This window comes from Hippoglossus hippoglossus, chromosome 1 (assembly GCF_009819705.1).
Source record: "Hippoglossus hippoglossus isolate fHipHip1 chromosome 1, fHipHip1.pri, whole genome shotgun sequence".
Classification (NCBI taxonomy): domain Eukaryota; kingdom Metazoa; phylum Chordata; class Actinopteri; order Pleuronectiformes; family Pleuronectidae; genus Hippoglossus; species Hippoglossus hippoglossus.
In genome coordinates, this window is record NC_047151.1 from 620276 (window position 1) to 641495 (window position 21220).

Consider the following 21220-nt stretch of genomic DNA (forward strand, 5'->3'; position numbering starts at 1 on the left):
TGCCTCTCCCACAGCAGCATATTGACCTTTGTCCTCCTCCTCCTCCATGTCTCTCATCATAAGTCAGTTTCCCTGTCCCTCTATTGCTGCTTCAGCGGCTCTGGTTGAAGGCTGGAACAAAATTCATTAACTAATCACGGTGGTCAAACTGTTGCTTTCCATCTGTGTTTACTTAAACCTTTAGGTGCTTTGAAAACTTTTTAAAAAATTTAGCTGAATTGAGGTGGAAACATTCAGCATCAGAGTTAAAGAAGTAGCATTAATGTTATCCACTTGCACAGGCAGTTCATGTTGTATAGCAGAAGCTGCAGAACTTTGGTTCCTTCATTTGTCATGTTTCACCATGTTGGGTACACCAGAGTAACAAGAGTGGCGGGTAACTGTGGGTCCAACTTTCACTGAGGTAAACAAATACAGAATTTCTGGATGTCTCAGACATAACAAACTATGATTAAATGTCTTTACATTAATCAGCAGCACATGATAATGTGACCATGACACAGTAATGTGTGCATGCTACAATAATATGAAATAATGTGCACATGACAATAATGTGAAATAATGTGCACGTTACACAACGTGAACATGAAACTATAATGTAAGCATGACACAAAAATGTGAATATGACAAACAGCCCTGGGTCATTGTGGTTTTGTTCTGGTTGCATCCTACTGTAAGCTGTTCATATTATTTTGTCCCCAAAAGAACATACAGGGTGTACCTGGCTCTACTTCACAGAGTGCAGAGCCTGGTGTCTAATAAGGTTGCTGAGGAAGGAGAAGTTCTTGCCACACTTGGAGCAGTGGAACCTCTTCTCCCCAGTGTGGACACTCTGGTGGACCTTCAGGTTGGTGGAGGTTGAAAACTGCTTCCCGCAATGTGGGCAGGGGAAGGGCCTCTCCCCCGTGTGGACCATCTGATGGCGCTTGAGGCTGCAGAACTGGCCGAAGCTTTTCCCGCAATGGGTGCACTGGTATGGCTTCTCTCCCGTGTGGACGCGCTCATGGATGCGCAGCTGGCATTGGTGGGCATAACGGCGGGAGCAGTAGGTGCATGCATAGGCGAGGCAGGGCTGCTGCTGCTGCTGCTGCTGCTGGGTCTGAGCTGAACCAGACTCTGGAAGGTGGTTTTTACTGGAGGAGCAAGCACTGTGCATCTGGCCCATTTCAGACCATGAATATTGTGTTTGCTGATGCTGGGAGTCCACTGTTGCGATGGAAACAGGGGGGCTGTTAAAGATCACTTCACTGGGGGAGTCACTGATCTGAATACACAGCAGTGGCTGATACTGGGACCTGACATTGCCAAGAGGTGTCTCTTCATCAGCTCTGTCACCTCCACCTCGTCCAGAAGACGGTGCCTCCCTGCAGCTGTTTGAGTTTATTACAATGATGTCCTGTTTAGACTCATGGCTCACCCCGTCCCTGTTGCACTCAGGCATTCTTGGGACAGCTGGGAAGGCACAGGCCACATTTGTCCTAGTTTGACTGAATGAGGAGTTTGCTGGTACACTCTGTAGTGTGTATTTGGAGCAAGATGGCTGCTGCATATCTTCAGTCTCACTGCTCTCCTGCCAGTCCAGCAGGGTGTGGGGAGGTCTCTCTTTCTCTGGGGTGTCACCTGATGAACCAACAGCAAAGAAACACAATGAGAGAAACATATTTACTGTATTCTTTTCACGTATGGTGCACTATATAAGGTTTTTACATGTCAGCTTAAAGAAGCATAATAACCAGTGTTCTGTGTTGACATCCCAGCTTTGAGTAGTAACTAGAGGTGCTTATTTTCAATATCAATCAGTTTTACCATTATTTTCTAAATCAATCAATGGATTTGTCTATAAAATTTCTTTGTCCCAGTTTCCCAGAATCCAAGGAGGCGGCTTCAGATCAATGACCAACACCCAAGGAAAAACAGTTCATAAAGATAGAAAACAGAGAAGAGCTGAAATTTTGGAGGCTGTAAAGAGGATTTGTGTTGACATTTTGCCAGGAAAATCAATAAAAAATATGAATCTATAATCAAAACAGTTGCAAATCATTTTTCTGATAATCGATAAACCAATTAATCAACTGGTTGTTGCAGAAAAATGGTGTCATAAAATCAGAAACATTTTAAAATGTGATGATCATTTAGCAGATGTTTTTACAGCAATTCTGTTCTTTCATGGAACAAAAACCTGCAATAAAAAGTCTGACGGTGCTGTAAGAAGTTAAGCTGATAACAGGTGTGTATGTAGTCACAAGTTTCACAATATAAATCAACAAACTACTGTGCTCTGTGCTGTGCAATAAGCAGGAACTCCGCATACACAAACTGAACCCCTGTGACCAGAGAAACTCTGTTTCACTGTTCTTCTACAAAGTCACTGACCGGCTGCTTAACGTGAACGACCTCTGATCTCACTGCGTGTGTCGCTCTGAGCGAGTGAGTGGTGGTGGGGGGGGGGGGGGCGTTAAAAAAATTTATTCCACAAATTAATCATCACGCGCTAACACATTCATTTTGACAGCCCTAATGCAGTGCACAAATACAGTACAGAAAATTCCTTTTATGTGTAAACCTGCTTGGCAATAAAAAACGCTTCTGATTCTGTATATGTGAAATGTGTTCCGTTATCAGAAACAACTTTCAATCTTATATGAAGCATCACAGAGCAGCTAAGGAGGAAAACATGGATGTGTTCTATACAGAAAATGGTTCACTACTGTTTGGGCAGCCAGTGCTTGGTAGTGATGGTGCTTGGTGCAGGTCCAAGTGATGTCAGTGGCGTTTCCAGCACAAGAAAACAATGGGAAATGAAAAACAGAAGGATACCTTGCGCTTCATGCATCTTTTCCTCCGGGCTCTGAGGACTGCTTGTGTTTTTCAGACGTCCCTGGCCCTGGAAAAAGGAGGAAGGCGTTTAGCTGACAAAAAGAACCACGAGGCTCTGACATACAAAATAATTATTACTTCAGACAGGAGTCATTGGGTTGATGTGTAAAATATACTGTATGTGCTCGATATAAACTGATCAGTTATTCACTTTGTCTATTGCACTACTATTAATGAAATGAAACCATACAATTAAACTCTCTGAAAATATGATTTATTGGTACCTTTACACTTCACTGTGTGGATATTTGTACAAGTATATAAAATTGTTAGTAAACCTCCCTCTACTAGCTCTGGTTACAAGATATGCATTTAAATGATTAAACATGCAGTTACATCTTTAAAATGATGTGATGAGTGTGAGAGGATGAGTGACAGGATGCCTGAGGTGGAAATGTTCAACAAGGAAATCTTCACCCAGGCTTTTAAAACAGTTTACTGCACAATACTACACCACAAGTTTGCTCCAGCTGCTCACATACTGTCAATCTTTTAAAATCATCACAGCTCTGACCCTATGGGTTAATATGTGCAAAAGAAAAGGAGGAATACTAAAGTGTGATGATTTTTAAAAAATCATAATTTTTAGATAAAAAAGAACTCTATGATTATTTATTCTCAATGCACCGAAACACTCATATCTGTAAATAAAACATAATTTAAATCTGCTGTCATCTAAATAAATATCTGATATACTGTGTTCATATCCCTGCTGGGATTAGTGGTGTTAATATGCCATTTATTTTTCTACCTATATCGCAATGTCAAGACAGTGAGGCTTTGCAATGAAAGCAAAGACATCTCTACAGTTGAAGCTACAACCTATGACTACTACTACTACTGACTTCAATTGTTTGTTCAAGCGAGAGCTTCTTATACCTACTCAGATACTCTACCATTACTGACAATAACTCCTCAATTCATTTGAGTTCCATTATGCTACAAACTGTTTATTCTAATCAATGTTGTAACTTACTCTTATTTTTTTAATGTTCTCCGTTACACATGGCATCTATTGCACTTCTGTCCGTCCTGGGAGAGGGATCCCTCACATGTGGCTCTCTCTGAGGTTTCTACGTTCTTTTTACCCTGTTAAAGTTATTTTTTAAGTAGTTTTTCCTTACTCTTTTTTAGGGTTAAGGGCAGAGGATTTCACACCTTGTTAAAGCCCTATGAGACAAATTGTGGTTTGTGAATATGGGCTTTACAAATAAAATTTGATTGATTGATTAATTCTTGTCACTTAGATCAAATAAATCAAAAATAAATCATTCAATGTGTGTGAAACACTGAGAAGAAAACCGTGGATGTGTCCTGGGCCAAGTTGAAGGTGCACCTTCGCAGCCAAACATGAGCTTTACCATTTCAAAGGGTAAAATCTTATTTGACTGTAGAGCCGCACAGAGCACATTGATTCAGCCCCTCATTCCCTAGCTCATTTTAATCATTTAGGGAGTTCTACATAAGAGGTTCCTAAACTTTTCAGGCTCACAACCCCAAAAATAACAGTAACGGAGACTTTTAAGCCTCATTATCCCAAAGGGTATTAAATTGATCCAGTTCACAAAAACTCCCTTATGTGCCTATGTTTCCTGCCGTTGAGTAAATGAACCTGCTGCAGCTAATGCTGTCATTAATCTGTCATAATCCCCTCAGGAGTTACGTGAACACAAAGGAAATCAGAAGGCTGGTGATTATTGCATGGTTTTATTTTAAATGTAACTATATAAATGTTATATTTCAGATGGTTTTTGAAAAGAATTTGCTTTCTGGAAAGAATTTTGCAACCTTCCTCTCATGACTTGCAACCCTGCAGGGGTTGTTGAGCCCTAGATTGGGAACCACTGTTCAAAAGTATAATCTTATTTCCAACACTGAACAAGCACAGACGCTGGAACTCTTGTTTGATTTCTTTTAAGTGACATCCTGTATGTGAAGAGTTTTTGTGGATATTAAGAAATTCATGGATGTAGCTGGTATGAATACAATTTGGAAATAAGAGGATGAGATCTGCTGTATGAAGTTTAAAGCTTCAAAGTTAAAACCATTATTCTCTCACACGAGGGGAAGAAAAATGTATCACTTTACAGATCTGACATGAAAAGAGAAATCGGCTCTTTCAAAATATTTAATATATGCTTCTTTTCTACAGAAAGAATACCATGCCCCCTTTATCCTGCTCAATAAAGCAACAGGCTACAGACCAAATTCAATAGGATGTTAGGATTTAAAGATTTAATGCTAAAATCATTATTTCTGTTATTATTTTAAAAACAATTTAGGGACATTGGACATTCACAAACAGTGCGTACGCAGAGATCTGTGCTTAAACCATGCTTTGAAAGAAAAATGGGATTCATCAATATGTTCTTACCTAAATTTGTTCACAGAGTACGAACAAATTTAGAACTTCCTCAGACCATGAGTACGCACAAATGAAGTCCCGGCTGTCCTAGAAAATGTACACACACACCCTTTAACCAAATGCATAATATATTAAAACTCTAAAAAAGTCTTTAATAGACAACAATAATTTATTTTACTAATGCATTGACCAAATGTATTAAATTACTATGAAATTGACAACTTTTCATTTTTTTCATATTTTCATAATTAAAATCTTCAACTATACCAGTTGATATTGTATATTTAGTTTCCAATAAAGGATATAAGAATGTTCATATTGAAATGTAACACTTTTGGCTTTCATTAAATTGTTTATTAGCCTATAATTGACTGTAATCACCTGTAGTGTCTCCCCTAAACCTGTATGCCATAACGTATTACTCATGACCCTCATGTCCTGACTGTGCGCGTCACGTCACGTCTCATGTTGTGCAGCACAAAAAGTAAAAAAAAAACTCTAGAGCGAATCAAACAAACACGAAGTTAACATCAGTCCTGTACGTGTCCTAATAACTTGTGATCAGTGATGGTGTTTATTCTTAAAGTGTAAAGTGAGCGCATGTCAGAGGAGTGAGGAGGAAGCAGACCCTGACAGAGACACAGGACGGCCGGACCTTTAATGTGCATCTGTCCTGATCCTGAAGCAGCGGTGTTATATAAGGAGTCCACGTCCGCATGTGCTCAGCTCTGTGCAGCACACAGCATTCAGCACCTCAGTTATTGCAGCCCAGGTTTCTTTTTTCTTTAAACATTGTCACTCTGGAAGAAACGCTAAAGAGAAGTGTTCCTTTTGTGGCTTCCACCTCCAACACAATTGTTACAATTTCTGCTGTGAAATTCCTTTTCTCTCTCATAACTTCAACTTCTCTGTTCAGCACACCGCTCTCTTCATGACAAACGGATGTGCTTATATGGAGAAATAGAGGAGTGGCAGTATGCTAATCACAGAGAGCGGGCACGCACCTATCGATTTAGAATGAGTCTGATTCACAAACATACGCATGGTAGTGAGAACAAAATCGGCTGGTGCACACGTGTCATGAAGCCTGCGGTGATTTCGCGCACGCACTTATTTTCTGCGGAGAGTAACAACATTTCTGCGCACAGGTTAGTGAATGAGGCCCATTGTTGTTTCTGCAGTTAACATTCAGAGTATTTACAGTCTGTAATTCTCTATGTGGTAGTTTTACAGTCTTAGTCGCAGAGTTCAGACTACCTGCATTTCAACAAGAATTACCGCACAGCGGTTGTATGCCTCCACCAACCAGTGCAGTTTCCATGTATTTACATATTTGATACTTTTCTTTCCAGATTCATATAAGGTCACTGTGACTTTTGACCACTGAATCATCATAATTTTATCTGAAAAACTTAGTCTAAGTAACAACAGATCAAAAGTTCCCTCAAGCACTCTTGAGATATCACATTCAAATACATGTTTTTTGTACATTGACCCTTGATCAACGAAATCTAATCAGTTAGTCAAGGGGAATTGTACCAAATGTAATGAAATTCCCTATAGGCAGACCGAATATATCACATTCACAGGTATGTGAGGTCAAGGTGAACTTGACCTTTGACCTCCAAGCACCAAAATCGAATCAGTTCATCTTTGTGTCCAAGTGATCTAGGGCTGGGCTATATGTCTTCAAATCAATATCACATTTATTTCGATTATATATTACGATTAATGACGATTATTTACAAAGATAATCCCCCTAGCACATTACTCAGCGCCGGTCAACAAGCTACTCTGAAAAATAAAAATCTGCAGGGGTGTGTCGGTGTAGGTATCTGCACGTCTCTGTCGTGCTTTACACAAACTGAGTCCCACATTTGTTTAGTTATTAATCAATGGTGTTAGATTGTAAATTTGGATTGTTCAGGGGCCTCATTTATAAAACAGTGCGTAGGATTCATACTAAAAGTGTATGTGCGCACAAAAGCCAAAAATATCGTACGCATACAAAATGCGATGTTCCCTTTATAAATCACAGTGGAAACTTTCGTAAGTGGATCTGCCTCACACTCGGCCCTCTACACGCCCACATTCAACCATAAATGGTCAATGCAAAGCTGCTCGTGAATATAAAATGATCCTGCTGACCAATGGGTTTAACGGTGAATCATGGCATCACGCGATGAAAAGAAGCGCAACTTTCTGACACTGACATCGAGGTGTTTGTTAGTGAGGTGGAGGTGACGAGTGATTTTATGGGACAGCAGTGATCAGTAATAAAGTAATAAAGAAAATACACTGATACACTACTGCTGCTGCTGTGGATAATACAGTGAGTGAGAGAGGACGACAGAAAGAACCGAGCCTGAAACCTGAAGGGTCTTATGGAACAGTCGCAACTAACGCTGTTGGTTTTAATGTTAATGATGAAGTGGATCAATAATCTGGCTTCAGTTCACCACCTCACATCTGCATCGCCACTTTCCCATCTCCAAAATGTTCGTACAGATGGGTCAGAGTTAGCGTAGAAGTGCGCTGATTCACCTGTCAAGTTTGTTATCATAAATCCCAATGTATGTGTGAGAAGTGGCGTAAGCATCTTTCAGGCCCCGTTTTGTGCACACGCAAAGGTTAGAAATGAGACCCCTGGTCACTTTAACCCTGACGTCATAGCTGAGCGAAAAAAGTATTAACCCAATTAACTGACATGAGCAAAATTAAGTCAGTTAGAGGTCATAAATGTCGGTCTCGATGCATTTTCAGTTAATAGCCCAGCCCTAAAGTGAAGACAGTTAAGTACCAAATTTGACATTCCCTTAAGTTGATCTTCAGATTTCATGTCCAAGAAAATCATAAACTCCCTGTACAGTGTTGTGCATGTCGCGCATATTTTCGTGAACGGGGAACTTTACGAATCAGTTTTCATATGTTGAACGTGAGGGAACGTCACGTTAATTTGTTAAATCATCATCGTATCAGGCCAGCATGAAATACCAGGAGCCGGCAAATGTTTGTGTGTTTGTGTGTGCGTGTGCGTGCGCGTGCACTACCAGACAGCGTGCACACACACAGGCCCCGGGGCTCCGCCCCCACTCACTCGCTCAGAGAGACACACACAGTGAGATCAGAGCTCGTTCACGTGTAGCAGCCAGTCAGTGACAAACAAGATACAGTGTTCAAAAACCAAGTTGAAAAGAAAGTACGATGAAGCCTGTCTTGCTCTTGGGTTCACAGTGAATGAAGGAGGACATGAGGAGAGACCAGTGTGGCAGCTGACAGAGACCCAACAAATTAAGAAGACAGTTAGAAACATTACACCCCAGTCACATGGTTGAGCTTTATCATCGTTGTAACAAAGTGATTATAATTTAATTTATTTTTTCTCTATTTTTGAAAAAGTACAGACTGATGGAGGAATGTAGTGATAAATGTTTCCAAAAGTACTTCAATTAAGTTGAATTTAAGCAAAGTTAATGCACTATTCTTTGAAAAAAGTGGCAAATGTCACAAGAAGTTGTTTGAAAAAGGTTTTTTATTTGCACATCAGAAATTCCTGAAAGTAATGTGAATTTAATGTTCATGTGTATGTTATGTAAATACACATGTTAAACTTGGCCCATTTTGTCATCATTTTGTTGGGGCAGGGGAGCGGGTGGGGCATGAAAAATATTCTAGCTCCAAAGTGGGGCATGACAGAAAAAGTTTGAGAACCACTGCTTTAGTGCAAGTGAATATTTGTACCAAATTTGAAAAAATGGCATTCTTGAGATAACCACAGGAATGGGATGGACGGACGGACCACTCGAAAACATAATGCCTCACGTCACTGGCTTTCGCCGGCACGTAGGCATAATAATGGTGACAGTTTGAATGATCTGCATTTTTCTTTTAATCTGCTCCTGTTTCTGATAAAAAGCTCTGAGGAGTCAAAGCCACTTGTCTGGGGGACCTCTTCTGGTGGTCTGGTGTCTGTGCTCAGTGCTGGATCTTCTCATGCCTCTTGAGGTTGCTGGGGTGAGAGAAACGTCGGTTGCAGACAGAGCAGGGGAAGGGCCTCTCTCCGGTGTGCACGTTGCGGTGGATGTCCAGCTGGCTCTGGCACACAAAGCTCTTGCCGCAGAGTAGACAGGTGTATGGCCTCTCCCTGGTGTGCCTGGCCATGTGCTTCTGCAGGTCAGACTGCAGGAAGAAGCGCTTGCTGCAGCTGGTGCAGCCGTACGGACGATCCATGGCCATGATGTGGTACAAAGCGGGGTGGCACCTGCTGGAGATGAGTTTGTTGTGGCTGTGGTTGGGGGGGGGCACAGGGCGGAGCAGAACCAGACTGGGTGCATCACAGTTATCGCTTGATGATGTCCCTGGATTGTCATCAACAGGGACAGCAGACCTTGCCTGCACTGATCTGTGTCCTACTGATTCCAGTCCAGCACACTGAATCAGGGGTAATGTAGTTTGTTCAGGTCTGCCACTGCCTGCTTCTCTATTTGTCTGGCCTACATGTAACCACTCACACTCCTGTCCCTCCTTGTCTGACATCCCCCCTCCATGAATGACTATCACCTCTGATAGAGAGGACTTGGAGGTATCTAATGCAGCCACAGTAGCATTCCTGCTATCTGTTACATCAATGCAAGACATTGGCACAGCATCCCTGCGTGCTATCAAGTGACAGTCTGAGTTCAAAGGCTGAATTTCCCCTGCTCTGACATCACTTCCTGTCAGCAGGAGGCCGCGGGTGGTGTCCCTGCCACCGTGAGTTTCAGCTGTCCTGCCGACAACAAAGGTGATGACGTCAGATGCACTGACCTCCGTTACGTTGCTGCATCTTGTCGGTTGGCCATCGGTGCTGTCCGTTGAGGTTGCATGGAGTGAGGTTGTAGAGTTGACGCCTCCTCCAGTGCGGATGCCTGAGTCTGGGGTCGCCTCATCGGTGGTGCCCATGGTCTCCATCGCTCCCTCCACCTTGATGATGTGCAGCTCCCCCTCCTCTTGCAGCCCTGCTGACTGAGAGGACAAACTCATTCAAAACAACTACCGCTGGAAGTAACATGTTGACTGATTGTTCCTGCCTATTACAGCAGAAACAACTGGTCTTTTACTGTAGTAGTTAATTGATAGAAAATATGTTAGAATAGAAAATGTGTAATCGATTTATCATTTCAGAAAATGTTCATACTGTTTTTTAAAAACAGTGAAACAATATGTCCAGTCTCATTTTCATATATCTTTGTAAACGAGTTTTAAATCTGGGTCAAACGAGACAGAACACAATTATTTATTTTGCATTTTTTTGATCATATACTAAACAATTAAAATCAATGAGGGGATTAATAATTTATTAAAATAGTTCCAGCCCTTAAAAAAGAATAAACCTGTATACATATCCATTCATATTAACATAGCAAACAACACAGAATTATGATAATTATTGGTTTCCATACTAATGGCAGCCTTACAAAACAAGGTAAATTTTAAGCATCAGAGGGGCAATCATGCATACCCTCTGCAAGCGCTGTACTTCTACTACCAGAATCATGCAATGCTAACTTATTTATATGTTATGAGAACAGTCCTGCAACTACATGTATGTATCTCACTGTGACCTTACAGCAAACACCCTGGTTTGATAGAAATAAACATGTGAGAAACAATATTTGATAGATCCATTTCAATGCAAAGACAGAAGGTACTCTACATGCTTGGATTGTTTTCTTCTTCCTGGAACCGGCGGGCCTTACTACACAAGGGCGACTGTGAAGCTGTCAATCTCAAAGACAACTGACTGGTCCCTTCACAAAGATATTAACATGAAATATTATTACCAGGATTCCCTTAAAGAAATATCATGAATACAAGGTATTTTATCCTTACATTTAAGTAAATTAACAGGGTATCTAAAGCATATTTTCCTAAATCTTGAGACAGCTCATATATAAAGACAGACAGACATTTCCCCTGCTCATTAGTCTGAACAAATGTACTGTAGGTACTGATGACTCAAGAGCCTTGCTGGTGCTGACAGATGCATATAAACTTCCCAGCAAGGTGTGCTTTGCATGTGCAAAAAAAGTTTTCCACACCTGGAAAAACTTGCATGTGCTGTACTGCATAACAGCAACATCCTCACCCCAATGGAAATACTTATAATTCAATGTAATTGACCATCAATTGTTCATGGTAATTTAATTTGTTCAACCACATTTAAAACATTCATTTTTTATTTATTTTACTCTGTAACTGTGTTTTTTTTTGCCGTTCCATCATTGAAGCATTGTGTGCTCTCACCAATGCAATGACAACGGACCAGTCTGTCACAGTCAACCAGCCATGAGGAGCACAGAGAAAAATTAGTGGGACAGTGGACCATCTAAAAACCCATTAAGGTTTTACTGTCCTAGGCAGGCAGGTGTGCATGAGAGCATGCTGTATGTTCACATGTCAATCAAACAAAGACACTGTGGATCTACTCACCAATGTTAAGGCTACTAGCACTTGTACTCTCTCTGTCCAAACATATCTGATGTAATGAAAACATCATCGTCTCATCCTCATATATAAGATGATCCCCACTTTTTCAAACCTAATTTCCATGAAAACACATATCGTTTTGAACCCGACATATTGTCTCTACAGAGTAGAGACTTTTCAGCACAGATACTTCTATTCATTCAGCTATGACACAGAGCCTAGGTCTAATAATGGTAGAGAAAACCCAGAAAATGTATTCAAGTCACAAACTGATTACACCAAACACCACACCTCAGGTTTTCTTCTGGGCTGAATAAACTACTGACATCCACATTTCACAAGCTTCTCCTCCTCCACTGTGACATCATTAACACACCACAAAAAGCTCTGATGTCCCCCTCTGTTGACAACAGTCCAAAACTGAGATAGTTTAGTTCAGTTTAGTGTCATAATAACAAGAAAAACAGACACTGGACCAGATAATGTGTAAATGATTAATCATGAAGTAGAGATGCATGATATACAGTATATCGGTCCAATATATTATCGGCTCGATAATGGGAATTTTATATTATTATTTATTTATCAGAATCGGAAATCATAGCTGATAAAACGTCCGATAAACACAGCGTGCCTGGTCACGCTCATATAGTCATACATCTGTGCCTGTCCATACCAGTGTGATGTGTTTACATCGGAACTGAAAACTGCGCCGGTGTGGACGTTTTTTACACTTTCTAAGATCGACTGTGGGATTGCAATTTGCACCAAATGTGCAAAGGTTCCGAGAGAGGGAAAGAAATTATCAAATTTTAACACTACCAATCTCATATGTCACTTTAGAGTCTGTCATCGCGACGACAATGATTGGCGAGAATACGAAGCGCTTGCAGCCAGCGTTAGTGAGGGGAAAAAAAGTCGCCGCTTCTTTTCAGATGTGTCCCTGCCCGATATGATGTGGTCGCCGCACACATTCATAGTCTGATAGATGCCAAGGTAAGTTTTACCACAGACATACAGTGCATCCGGAAAGTATTCACAGCGCTTCACTTTTTCCACATTTTCTTATGCAGCAGCCTTATTCCAAAATGGATCATTTGTTTCCTCAAAATTCTACACACGATACCCCATACTGATAACGTGAAAATACTTTTTGGGAAATTTTTGCTAATTTATTAAAAATAAAAAACAAAAAAATCCCATGTACATAAATATTCACAGCCTTTGTCATGACACTCAAAATTGAGCTCAGGTGCATCCTGTATCCACTGATCCTCCTTGAGATGCTTCTACAACTTGATTGGAGTCCACCTGTGGTGAATTCAGTTGATTGGACAGGATTTGGAAAGGCACACACCGTCTATATAAGGTCCCACAGTTGACAGTGCATGTCAGAACACAAACCAAGCCATGAAGTCCAAGGAATTGTCTGTAGACCTCCGAGACAGGATTGTATCGAGGCACAGATCTGGGGAAGGGTACAGAAAAATTTCGGAAGCATTGAAGGTCCCAATGAGCACATTGGCCGCCATCATCTGTAAATGGAAGAAGTTTGGAACCACCAGGACTCTTCCTAGAGCTGGCCGGCCGGCCAAACTGAGCGATCGGGGGAGAAGGGCCTTAGTCAGGGACGTGACCAAGAACCCGATGGTCACTCTGACAGAGCTCCAGCGTTGCACTGTGAAGAGAGGAGAACCTTCCAGAAGGACAACCATCTCTGCAGCACTCCACCAATCAGGCCTGTATGGTAGAGTGGCCAGACGGAAGGCACTCCTCAGTAAAAGGCACATGACAGCCCGCCTGGAGTTTGCCAAAAGGCACCTGAAGGACTCTCAGACCATGAGAAACAAAATTCTCTGGTCTGATGAAACAAAGATTGAACTCTTTGGCCTGAATGCCAAGCGTCATGTCTGGAGGAAACCAGGCACCGCTCATCACCTGGCCAATACCATCCCTACAGTGAAGCAAGGTGGTGGCAGCATCATGCTGGGGGGATGTTTTTCAGCGGCAGGAACTGGGAGACTAGTCAGGATCGAGGGAAAGATGAATGCAGCAATGTACAGAGACATCCTTGATGAAAACCTGCTCCAGAGCGCTCTGGACCTCAGACTGGGGCGAAGGTTCATCTTCCAACAGGACAACAAAAAGCCTCAAAAAGACTTGAGGCTGTAATTGCTGCCAAAGGTGCTTCAACAAAGTATTGAGCAAAGGCTGTGAATACTTATGTACATGTTATATTTTGGTTCTTTATTTTTAATAAATTTGCAAAAATTTTAAACAAACTTTTTTCACTTTGTCATTATGGGGTATTGTATGTAGAATTTAATCCATTTTGGAATAAGGCTGTAACATAACAAAATGTGGAAAAAGTGAAGCGCTGTCAATACTTTCCGGATGCACTGTATGGACCTCAGACGTCAGTCCAGTTAGTTTGACGGCTCAGTGGCTGGATGATAATATTGTAGCCGAGGGTTTACTTTACATATATACTGCGAGGCATTAGTGTATTGGGTGAACCAGGACAACATGCCCATTTATTAATTCTTTACTCTCTTACTCTTTACGTTCTCCACGACAGAACCACTTCCGTTGGTGACCCTTCACAACAAGTGTCCCAACAGACAGGAATGACAAGAAAAAAACAAAAAGCTTCCACAATAAAGCAACTAAACAAATAGCTTGCAATTTCAATATGAAACGGACATTGTTGCATGCACTCGCATACAGCAGCCTGTCAGTTCTATAAGAGCCCTCATTTTTTTATGAAAGATGCACTTTATATTTTGTTTCAAGTGATTGTGTTTAATAATTGACATCTCTTTTCAGGGATGTTGTCCGTGCATTTAATTTATTTTTTATGCAAAACATTTGATAAGCTTTATGATCCAAAATGAGTCCAAAGTATAGAGAAACCTTCCTTACTCTCATGCACTAAAAGTACATAAACTATGCTCAACCTTTTTCCTTTTCTTTATTGAGCATAATATTCCATGTGCTTTTGTCAGTTTTTAAATCAGGCTTTCAGTTCTATAATAGCCTTTATTTTTGAATCAACATTATTTTATCTGAATTTCTATTTTAATACATTGACATGTCTTATTTGAGATGTCAAAATATTTAATTTAAATTCTTTCAAAGTCTGAAATATAAAGAAATAGAAATATACTGCAATATATAGAAAAAATCTAAATATAATTAAACCGGTATATACAGTGTAAAGAAATATAATGCATCACTTTCCTGTCTGCTGCACCCAGATTCTCCACCTCTCACCTAAATAACGCAGAGGATTTGATGCTGTTGTGAAAGCACCTGTGCAAAATGCCTCTCGCTGGGTTGTGCATGTGTGAAAGGCAGACTCTGGGTAGACTCAGTAGCCAATTCTCCGGGTTTTACCTGGAGGTCATGTCTGAATACAGCTTAAGTGAGAGTACTGAGTTCACAATCATTTGTAGTGTGAGATATAACTGACCAGTTTATTCAGATGGCAAGTTAATATATCAGTTTGTAGTTGACTGGTTAGTGGGTGTCACTCCCTGCATAACTGACTGCTATATGATAATGTTTGGCAGCAGTTGTAAGAATACTGTAGTTTTAATAGCTGTCACATGTGCCTACTTCAGTCACCATGTTACATGTCAGTCATTTAGAGGGTTTGATATTTAAGAATGTTTTTGTTTAAGTTTTTTTGAATATATGATGTGATGTGAACAAAGTTATTGGGAATTCTTTTAGTCACGATAATCATTTAGTGAAAATTTGATATGGGGACAGTCCAAACTGGAGTAAAAAGTGACAATCCACCGAACCATAATCTTTTGAAGTCACATCTGTGATTGGATGTCTGTGGTGATTCACATTCAATCAGTGTAAAATAGTTTAGATTGCCATAGTAAAATATGAAAAACAAATGCTTGGACATCCCCATGTACTGGTTTAGACATTTTACATTAACTACAATACCATCAGTTTGAGTGCCCCCCCTTTAGACTTTTGAAAATCACAACTAACTTTGGTGAGTCCTGGTGGAACATATCAAACAAGGCAGCTTGGATGAACACAGTCTGCTACTATGTCAAAGTCAGACTTTTAGGGATCCTGCATACAGATGCCCATGAGAAGATGGGTTTCTGGTCTTTGTGCAATGTGGAATAGATACCTCAGTCTTGGCAGTGGTAACGACCTCCTGATCAGGATCCTGGTCAAGGTTGATAGGCTGGCTTTTCTGCACACACTGCTGAATCCCTTTACCTCTGTTCAGGAACCTGGTCCTGCCCTGCAGAGAGGGGCCTGGAGGGACATTAGGAGGAGAATATCTGTGAAGATTCTCAGTCATCCCAGTTTCCCCTCTCATCCAAAAGGCTTTGTCAATTCTGACTGACTAACTGGAGGTTTCAGTGCCAATGTCGAGAGTCGGTATGCAAAACAGACAGTCATTGAAACCCCCACCGGCTAGTGGGTTAATGGGGTCCCTCAAGTCAAGGTGTGAATGGCTATAGATATGTATTAGTCGTAGAGCCACTAGTAGAGGTCATTAGTAGAGGTGTGAATCTTCACTAGCCTCACGATTCAATAACGATTCACGCGTCAACAAACATGCATGTCAATGCATCACATAGGGCTGGGCGATGACTTCAAATTAATATCACCATTATTTCTAACGTGACTCAGCTACTCTGCCCCACTGATCTTTCTAATTAACTGCAGAATTCATGTTCATGTCTTCATGGATAGACAGGGCGTCGCTTCTTCAATGAAGTTAAAACACTGTTAGATCATTCCTGAGCAATAACAATCAATAGCAAAAAGCAAATCATATCTCTAAGGACAACAATACATAAAGAAGACAGCTATAGAGCAGCAATTGAATGGTCTTTTGAGCATCTTTTATAACATTTTACAAAAGAAGAGCTCTTTGCCACCTGTGAAAAGCCATTCCATAATTTAGCTCCTCTAAATCTAATTTAAAAAAAATGTACCTCTGCTAGTGTGGAATCTAGGAGGATGAAGATCTGAAGATTGAAGAGTTAAGTAAATCTTGAATTTGCTAAGGAATATTACCTTCAGTTGAGTGCATCTTAAAAATAAAAACATGTATTAAAAGTACTTTTAATAATAATGTATTAAAAAAATATTGAAATCCTAAATAGTAAGAATCTGCAATTTCTGAAACAGAGGTGCAGATGGGGTGTGTAACTCTGATCGAGTAGATATCCTAACAAATTTCTGGAGGACCAGCATTGTGTGTAGGGGCAGTAGGAAAAGTAGTTGCCCATACAAAATTACAAGATGATGAATTAGGCTATAATAAAAAAAAGGGGAAGAAGAAGACAAGATGATATTCCTTATTATACAAATAGATTTATTTACTTTTCTGTTGACCAACTCAAAATGTTTTCTCCAGCTCAATGTTTCATCAACTATAATTCCCAGAAATCTTGTATTTGAAACCTGGGGCAACTCAAGTCGCTCAACAGTCTGACCACTAGAGACTGTTTGTGTTCCTGAAAAGACATATACTGCTGTCCTGTTGATTTCCGCTGAGCTGGAGACAGAGGTCCCCTCACCATACACCATAGAATGTATATAAAAAATGCATGTAGCTTCCGGCTCCAAAAGATGAAGTGCTTAAAGGTGTAATACTGTGGAAATCCAGCAGGGGCTGGCTCAAACTGGCTCCAAGAAATAACTGGCTACATAGACAGCCATTCAAAAAAGACCAACTTCTCCCATGTGTTCTGACTGAAGAAGAGGAAAGTGTTAATATGCTAGTTACTGTACCAGTGAATGTGAATTACGATGCTAACTAAGCTAGCTAGTTAGCCGATAGCTTTGCAATGCTAGGCCTACCAGTTCCCTCAGGGCTGTTAACCAGTGTTAGCCAGGTGTTAAAGTTAAGCTCAATAAAAAAGGTAAATATAACCAACATTAACATGACGTTTGTTTTGTTTCTGCCACATGTGACTTAGTTTAAATGATGTGAGCTGCATTAATGTGAGTTGTTAAGAGTCCACGAGGACGTGATGATAGTTCAGTTCAACAAAATGTTTGGTAACTTCTTACATGTGGTTAAACAGCAGCATTAACTCTGTGTTTTGTGGTGGTTACAGTACAGTTTTGCCATTTAACCATTCCCACACACATTCATACAGTGCATCTATGGACAGCACTTTTTTTTTTTCTATGAGGGGCAATTTGCGATTCAGTATCTTGACCAAGGACCCCCCCCCCCCCCCCCCCCCCCCCCCCGGCATGCAGATGGGGAAGACTAGGATTTCTTGTTGCCAGGGTCTTTATTGTGTTTACACTCCTCGGGTTGAGAGTTCAGAGGTCAGACCCAGATCCTCCTTTAGGTACAAACATGATAACGTCAGGCTCAGCCTGGCTCCAAATCGCCAATATGTTGCTGATCAAATTAGAAACTCTGGCTTCAAAAACGGCAGTTAACCAACCACTGGGTGACGTCCCGCTAGGTGGCCACTTGCTATACACACGCACCAGCATGCACGGAACGCGAGGGGGTGTCTTGGTGACGTTTTAATCACAAAGCGGTGCCATACAAGTAGAAGGAACTGACAAGGATAACAAGACAGCTCTTAGTGATAGTGGCTGGAATGTTCTGAAAACATCTGTGCTGTTGTGAACGCGTCTGAGCGGAGAATCTCCCGCTTGTTCATGTTTGACAGGCAAACTCCGGAAAAAGTCCAGACCAAATTCTGCGGACACCCGCCATATATGAAAACGGCTACACAAAAACAGGCACGTGAACGTCCACACAAACTGCTGGGTTCATATGTAAACAGGTGGAGTGGAGTGAGGTTGTGTGGTAACTTACCGGCCGGTGAGTCCTTGCTCTGCCGGTTGAGTTGGCGGACTCCGTGGAAGCGGCTGTTGATGGAAGCCTCCGCTCCCCTCACTCTCTCCGCTCGGTAGCGGCCGATCTGCACCTCCAGCAGTCTGATCTTCCTCCGCAGTAACTCGTTCTCCTTCTGGCTCCGGGACATTTCCAGGTGAATCACCAAGTATCCGTCGTCCACAACTTTACAGATTTCAGCAACGGCCGCGTTTGCCATAACCTCCATGATGGAGGCGATCTGAGAATGGAAGTCCACGGCCGCTGACATGGTCACTGTAGATAGAGATGAACCCCAGTCTTTCAGACGACGCTGATATGAAGAGTAGGGCAACTGTCCGAGCAGAAGTACGTCACAAATAGGTACTGTTGTTTTTAAACTAATGTAGAAAAGCCCAGACAGCCAGGATGTGGAGTGTTGACTTGCGCACCGTCCGGAAACTCTCACATTGTTTTGTTCTTCTTCTACTTCTTCTTGTTTTACGACGGCTGGCATCCAGCATAATGGTGCATTACCGCCACCTTCTGCTCTGTGGATCAAAAAAGGCTTACATTCTACATCCCTTATATCATGGGTCTTCAACAGGGGGTCCGCGAAATTTTGGGTTGATTAGACAATTTTTAATTTTTTAAAAATTGTAAAAAAAAATTCCCCCACTAATTTAAATGTCTTTAAGTACACATTAACATGAATCCAACATATTGTAGCGAACGGATAAATGGAGGCAGAAGACGTTATCTTTCACTCAGCAATGCACACATTCAGCGACACACAATAATAAAAACATGAATATACGAACCTGTGTATTATTTGAATAGCTTAGTATTGAATGCACAATAACAGGGTAGCTATGTTTATACATGGCACTAGGCCCAGTTTAATATAAAACACAATTTTATACAAAATATATAGTAGGGGGTCCCTGCTCCATCTCTCCATCAGTTTGGGGGTCCTTGGCCTGAAAAACGTTGAAGACCCCTGCCTTATATATATATAATATGTAAATATATATATATATATATATATAAAGATAAATTCAAATACTATATTTACCCATTAAATCCTATAGAAAATCCCTGTATCCCTTAAGAAAGTCAACAGCACCCTGTTCTGTGCTCTCTTACCCATATTCCATATACAATGCCTATAAAAAAAAGTATTCACCCCCCTTGGATGTTTCAACCTTTTGTTGCTTTTATACATGAAATCATGGTCAATATAATTTGGCTTTTTTGACAAGAATTTGCAAAAAAAAGCTTCTTTCATGTCAAAGTGAAAACTGATTTTTACAAACTAATGTCAATTAATTAAAAATATAAAGTGTAAAATAAGTGTTTGCATGAATATTCACCCCTTTTAAAGTGACTGACCTAATTCAACAGAGGTCCAGCTAGTTGATGCCAGCAGTGTCACAATTAATGAAATGGAGATCACCGAGTGCAGTTGATGTGTGTCAAGTGACTGTAGTATAAAAACACCTGTGTCTGGGAGGTCCAGTCTCTGGTTCATCAGGATTCCTGCTACAATTGCAACATGAAGACAAAAGAACACTCCAAGCAACTCAGAGAAAAGATCATTGAAAAGTATAAGTCAGGAGATGGCTACAAAAAGATTTCAAACTCACTGGACATCCCACAGAGTTCAGTTAAATCCATCATTAAGAAATGGAAGGAGTATGGCACTTGTTTAAATCTGCCTAGAGCTGGCCGTCCTCACAAACTGAGTGACCGGGCAAGAAGAAGACTGGTGAGGGAGGCCACCAAGACACCTACGACCACTCTGAAGGAGTTCAAAGCTTCAGTGGCTCAGATGGGAGAGACTGTACATACAACAACTGTTGCCCGGGTTCTTCACCAGTCGAAGCTGTATGGGAGAGTGGCAAAGAGAAAGCCACTGTTGAAAAAAGCTCATATGGAATCTCGCCTGGAATTTGCCCAAAGGCATGTGGGAGACTCCAAGGTCAATTGGAAGAAGGTTCTTTGGTCTGATGAGACAAAATTTAGCTTTTTGGCCATCAGACTAGACGCTATGTTTGGCGAACACCAAACACTGCACATCACCACAAACACACCATCTCCACCGTGAAGCATGGTGGTGGCAGCATCATGCTCTGGGGATACTTCTCAGCAGCAGGCCCTGGAAGGCTTGTAAAGGTAGAGGGGAACATGAATGCAGAAAAATATCGCCAAATCCTGGAGGATAATCTGACTCAGTCTGCAAGAGAACTACGACTTGGGAGAAGATTTATTTTCCAGCAAGACAACGACCCCAAGCATACAGCAAAGGCTACACAGAAATGGTTCAAAGACAACAAGGTGAATGTTCTGGAGTGGCCAAGTCAAAGCCCAGATCTCAATCCAATCGAGAATTTGTGGCTGGACTTGAAAAGAGCTGTTCACGCCCGATCCCCGAGCAACCTGACAGAGCTTGAGCTGTTTTGCAAGGAAGAATGGAGACAAATTGCAGTGTCCAGATGTGCCAGCCTGATTGAGACATATCCACACAGACTCAGTGCTGTGATTGCAGCCAAAGGTGCATCTACCAAATACTGACCTGAAGGGGGTGAATATTTATGCAATCATTTACTTTACCTTATATATCTTTAATTAATTGACATTATTTTGTAAAAATCTGTTTTCACTTTGATATTAAAATG

At 41.1% G+C, this 21220-nt stretch overlaps 1 protein-coding gene across 1 annotated transcript; it reads right to left on the bottom strand.

The window, feature by feature from the left end:
- Positions 1-644: 644 nt before the first annotated feature.
- On the bottom strand, positions 645-19697 carry LOC117773386 (zinc finger protein 154-like). The gene is made up of 6 exons (XM_034605306.1): positions 19547-19697; positions 18546-19126; positions 15870-16000; positions 10049-10246; positions 2818-2884; positions 645-1620 (listed from the first exon to the last, which is right to left on the bottom strand). Exons 2-6 carry the CDS (start codon positions 19057-19059, stop codon positions 728-730), a joined length of 1803 nt encoding a protein of 600 aa, XP_034461197.1. The 5' UTR covers positions 19060-19126; positions 19547-19697; the 3' UTR covers positions 645-727.
- Positions 19698-21220: the final 1523 nt, after the last annotated feature.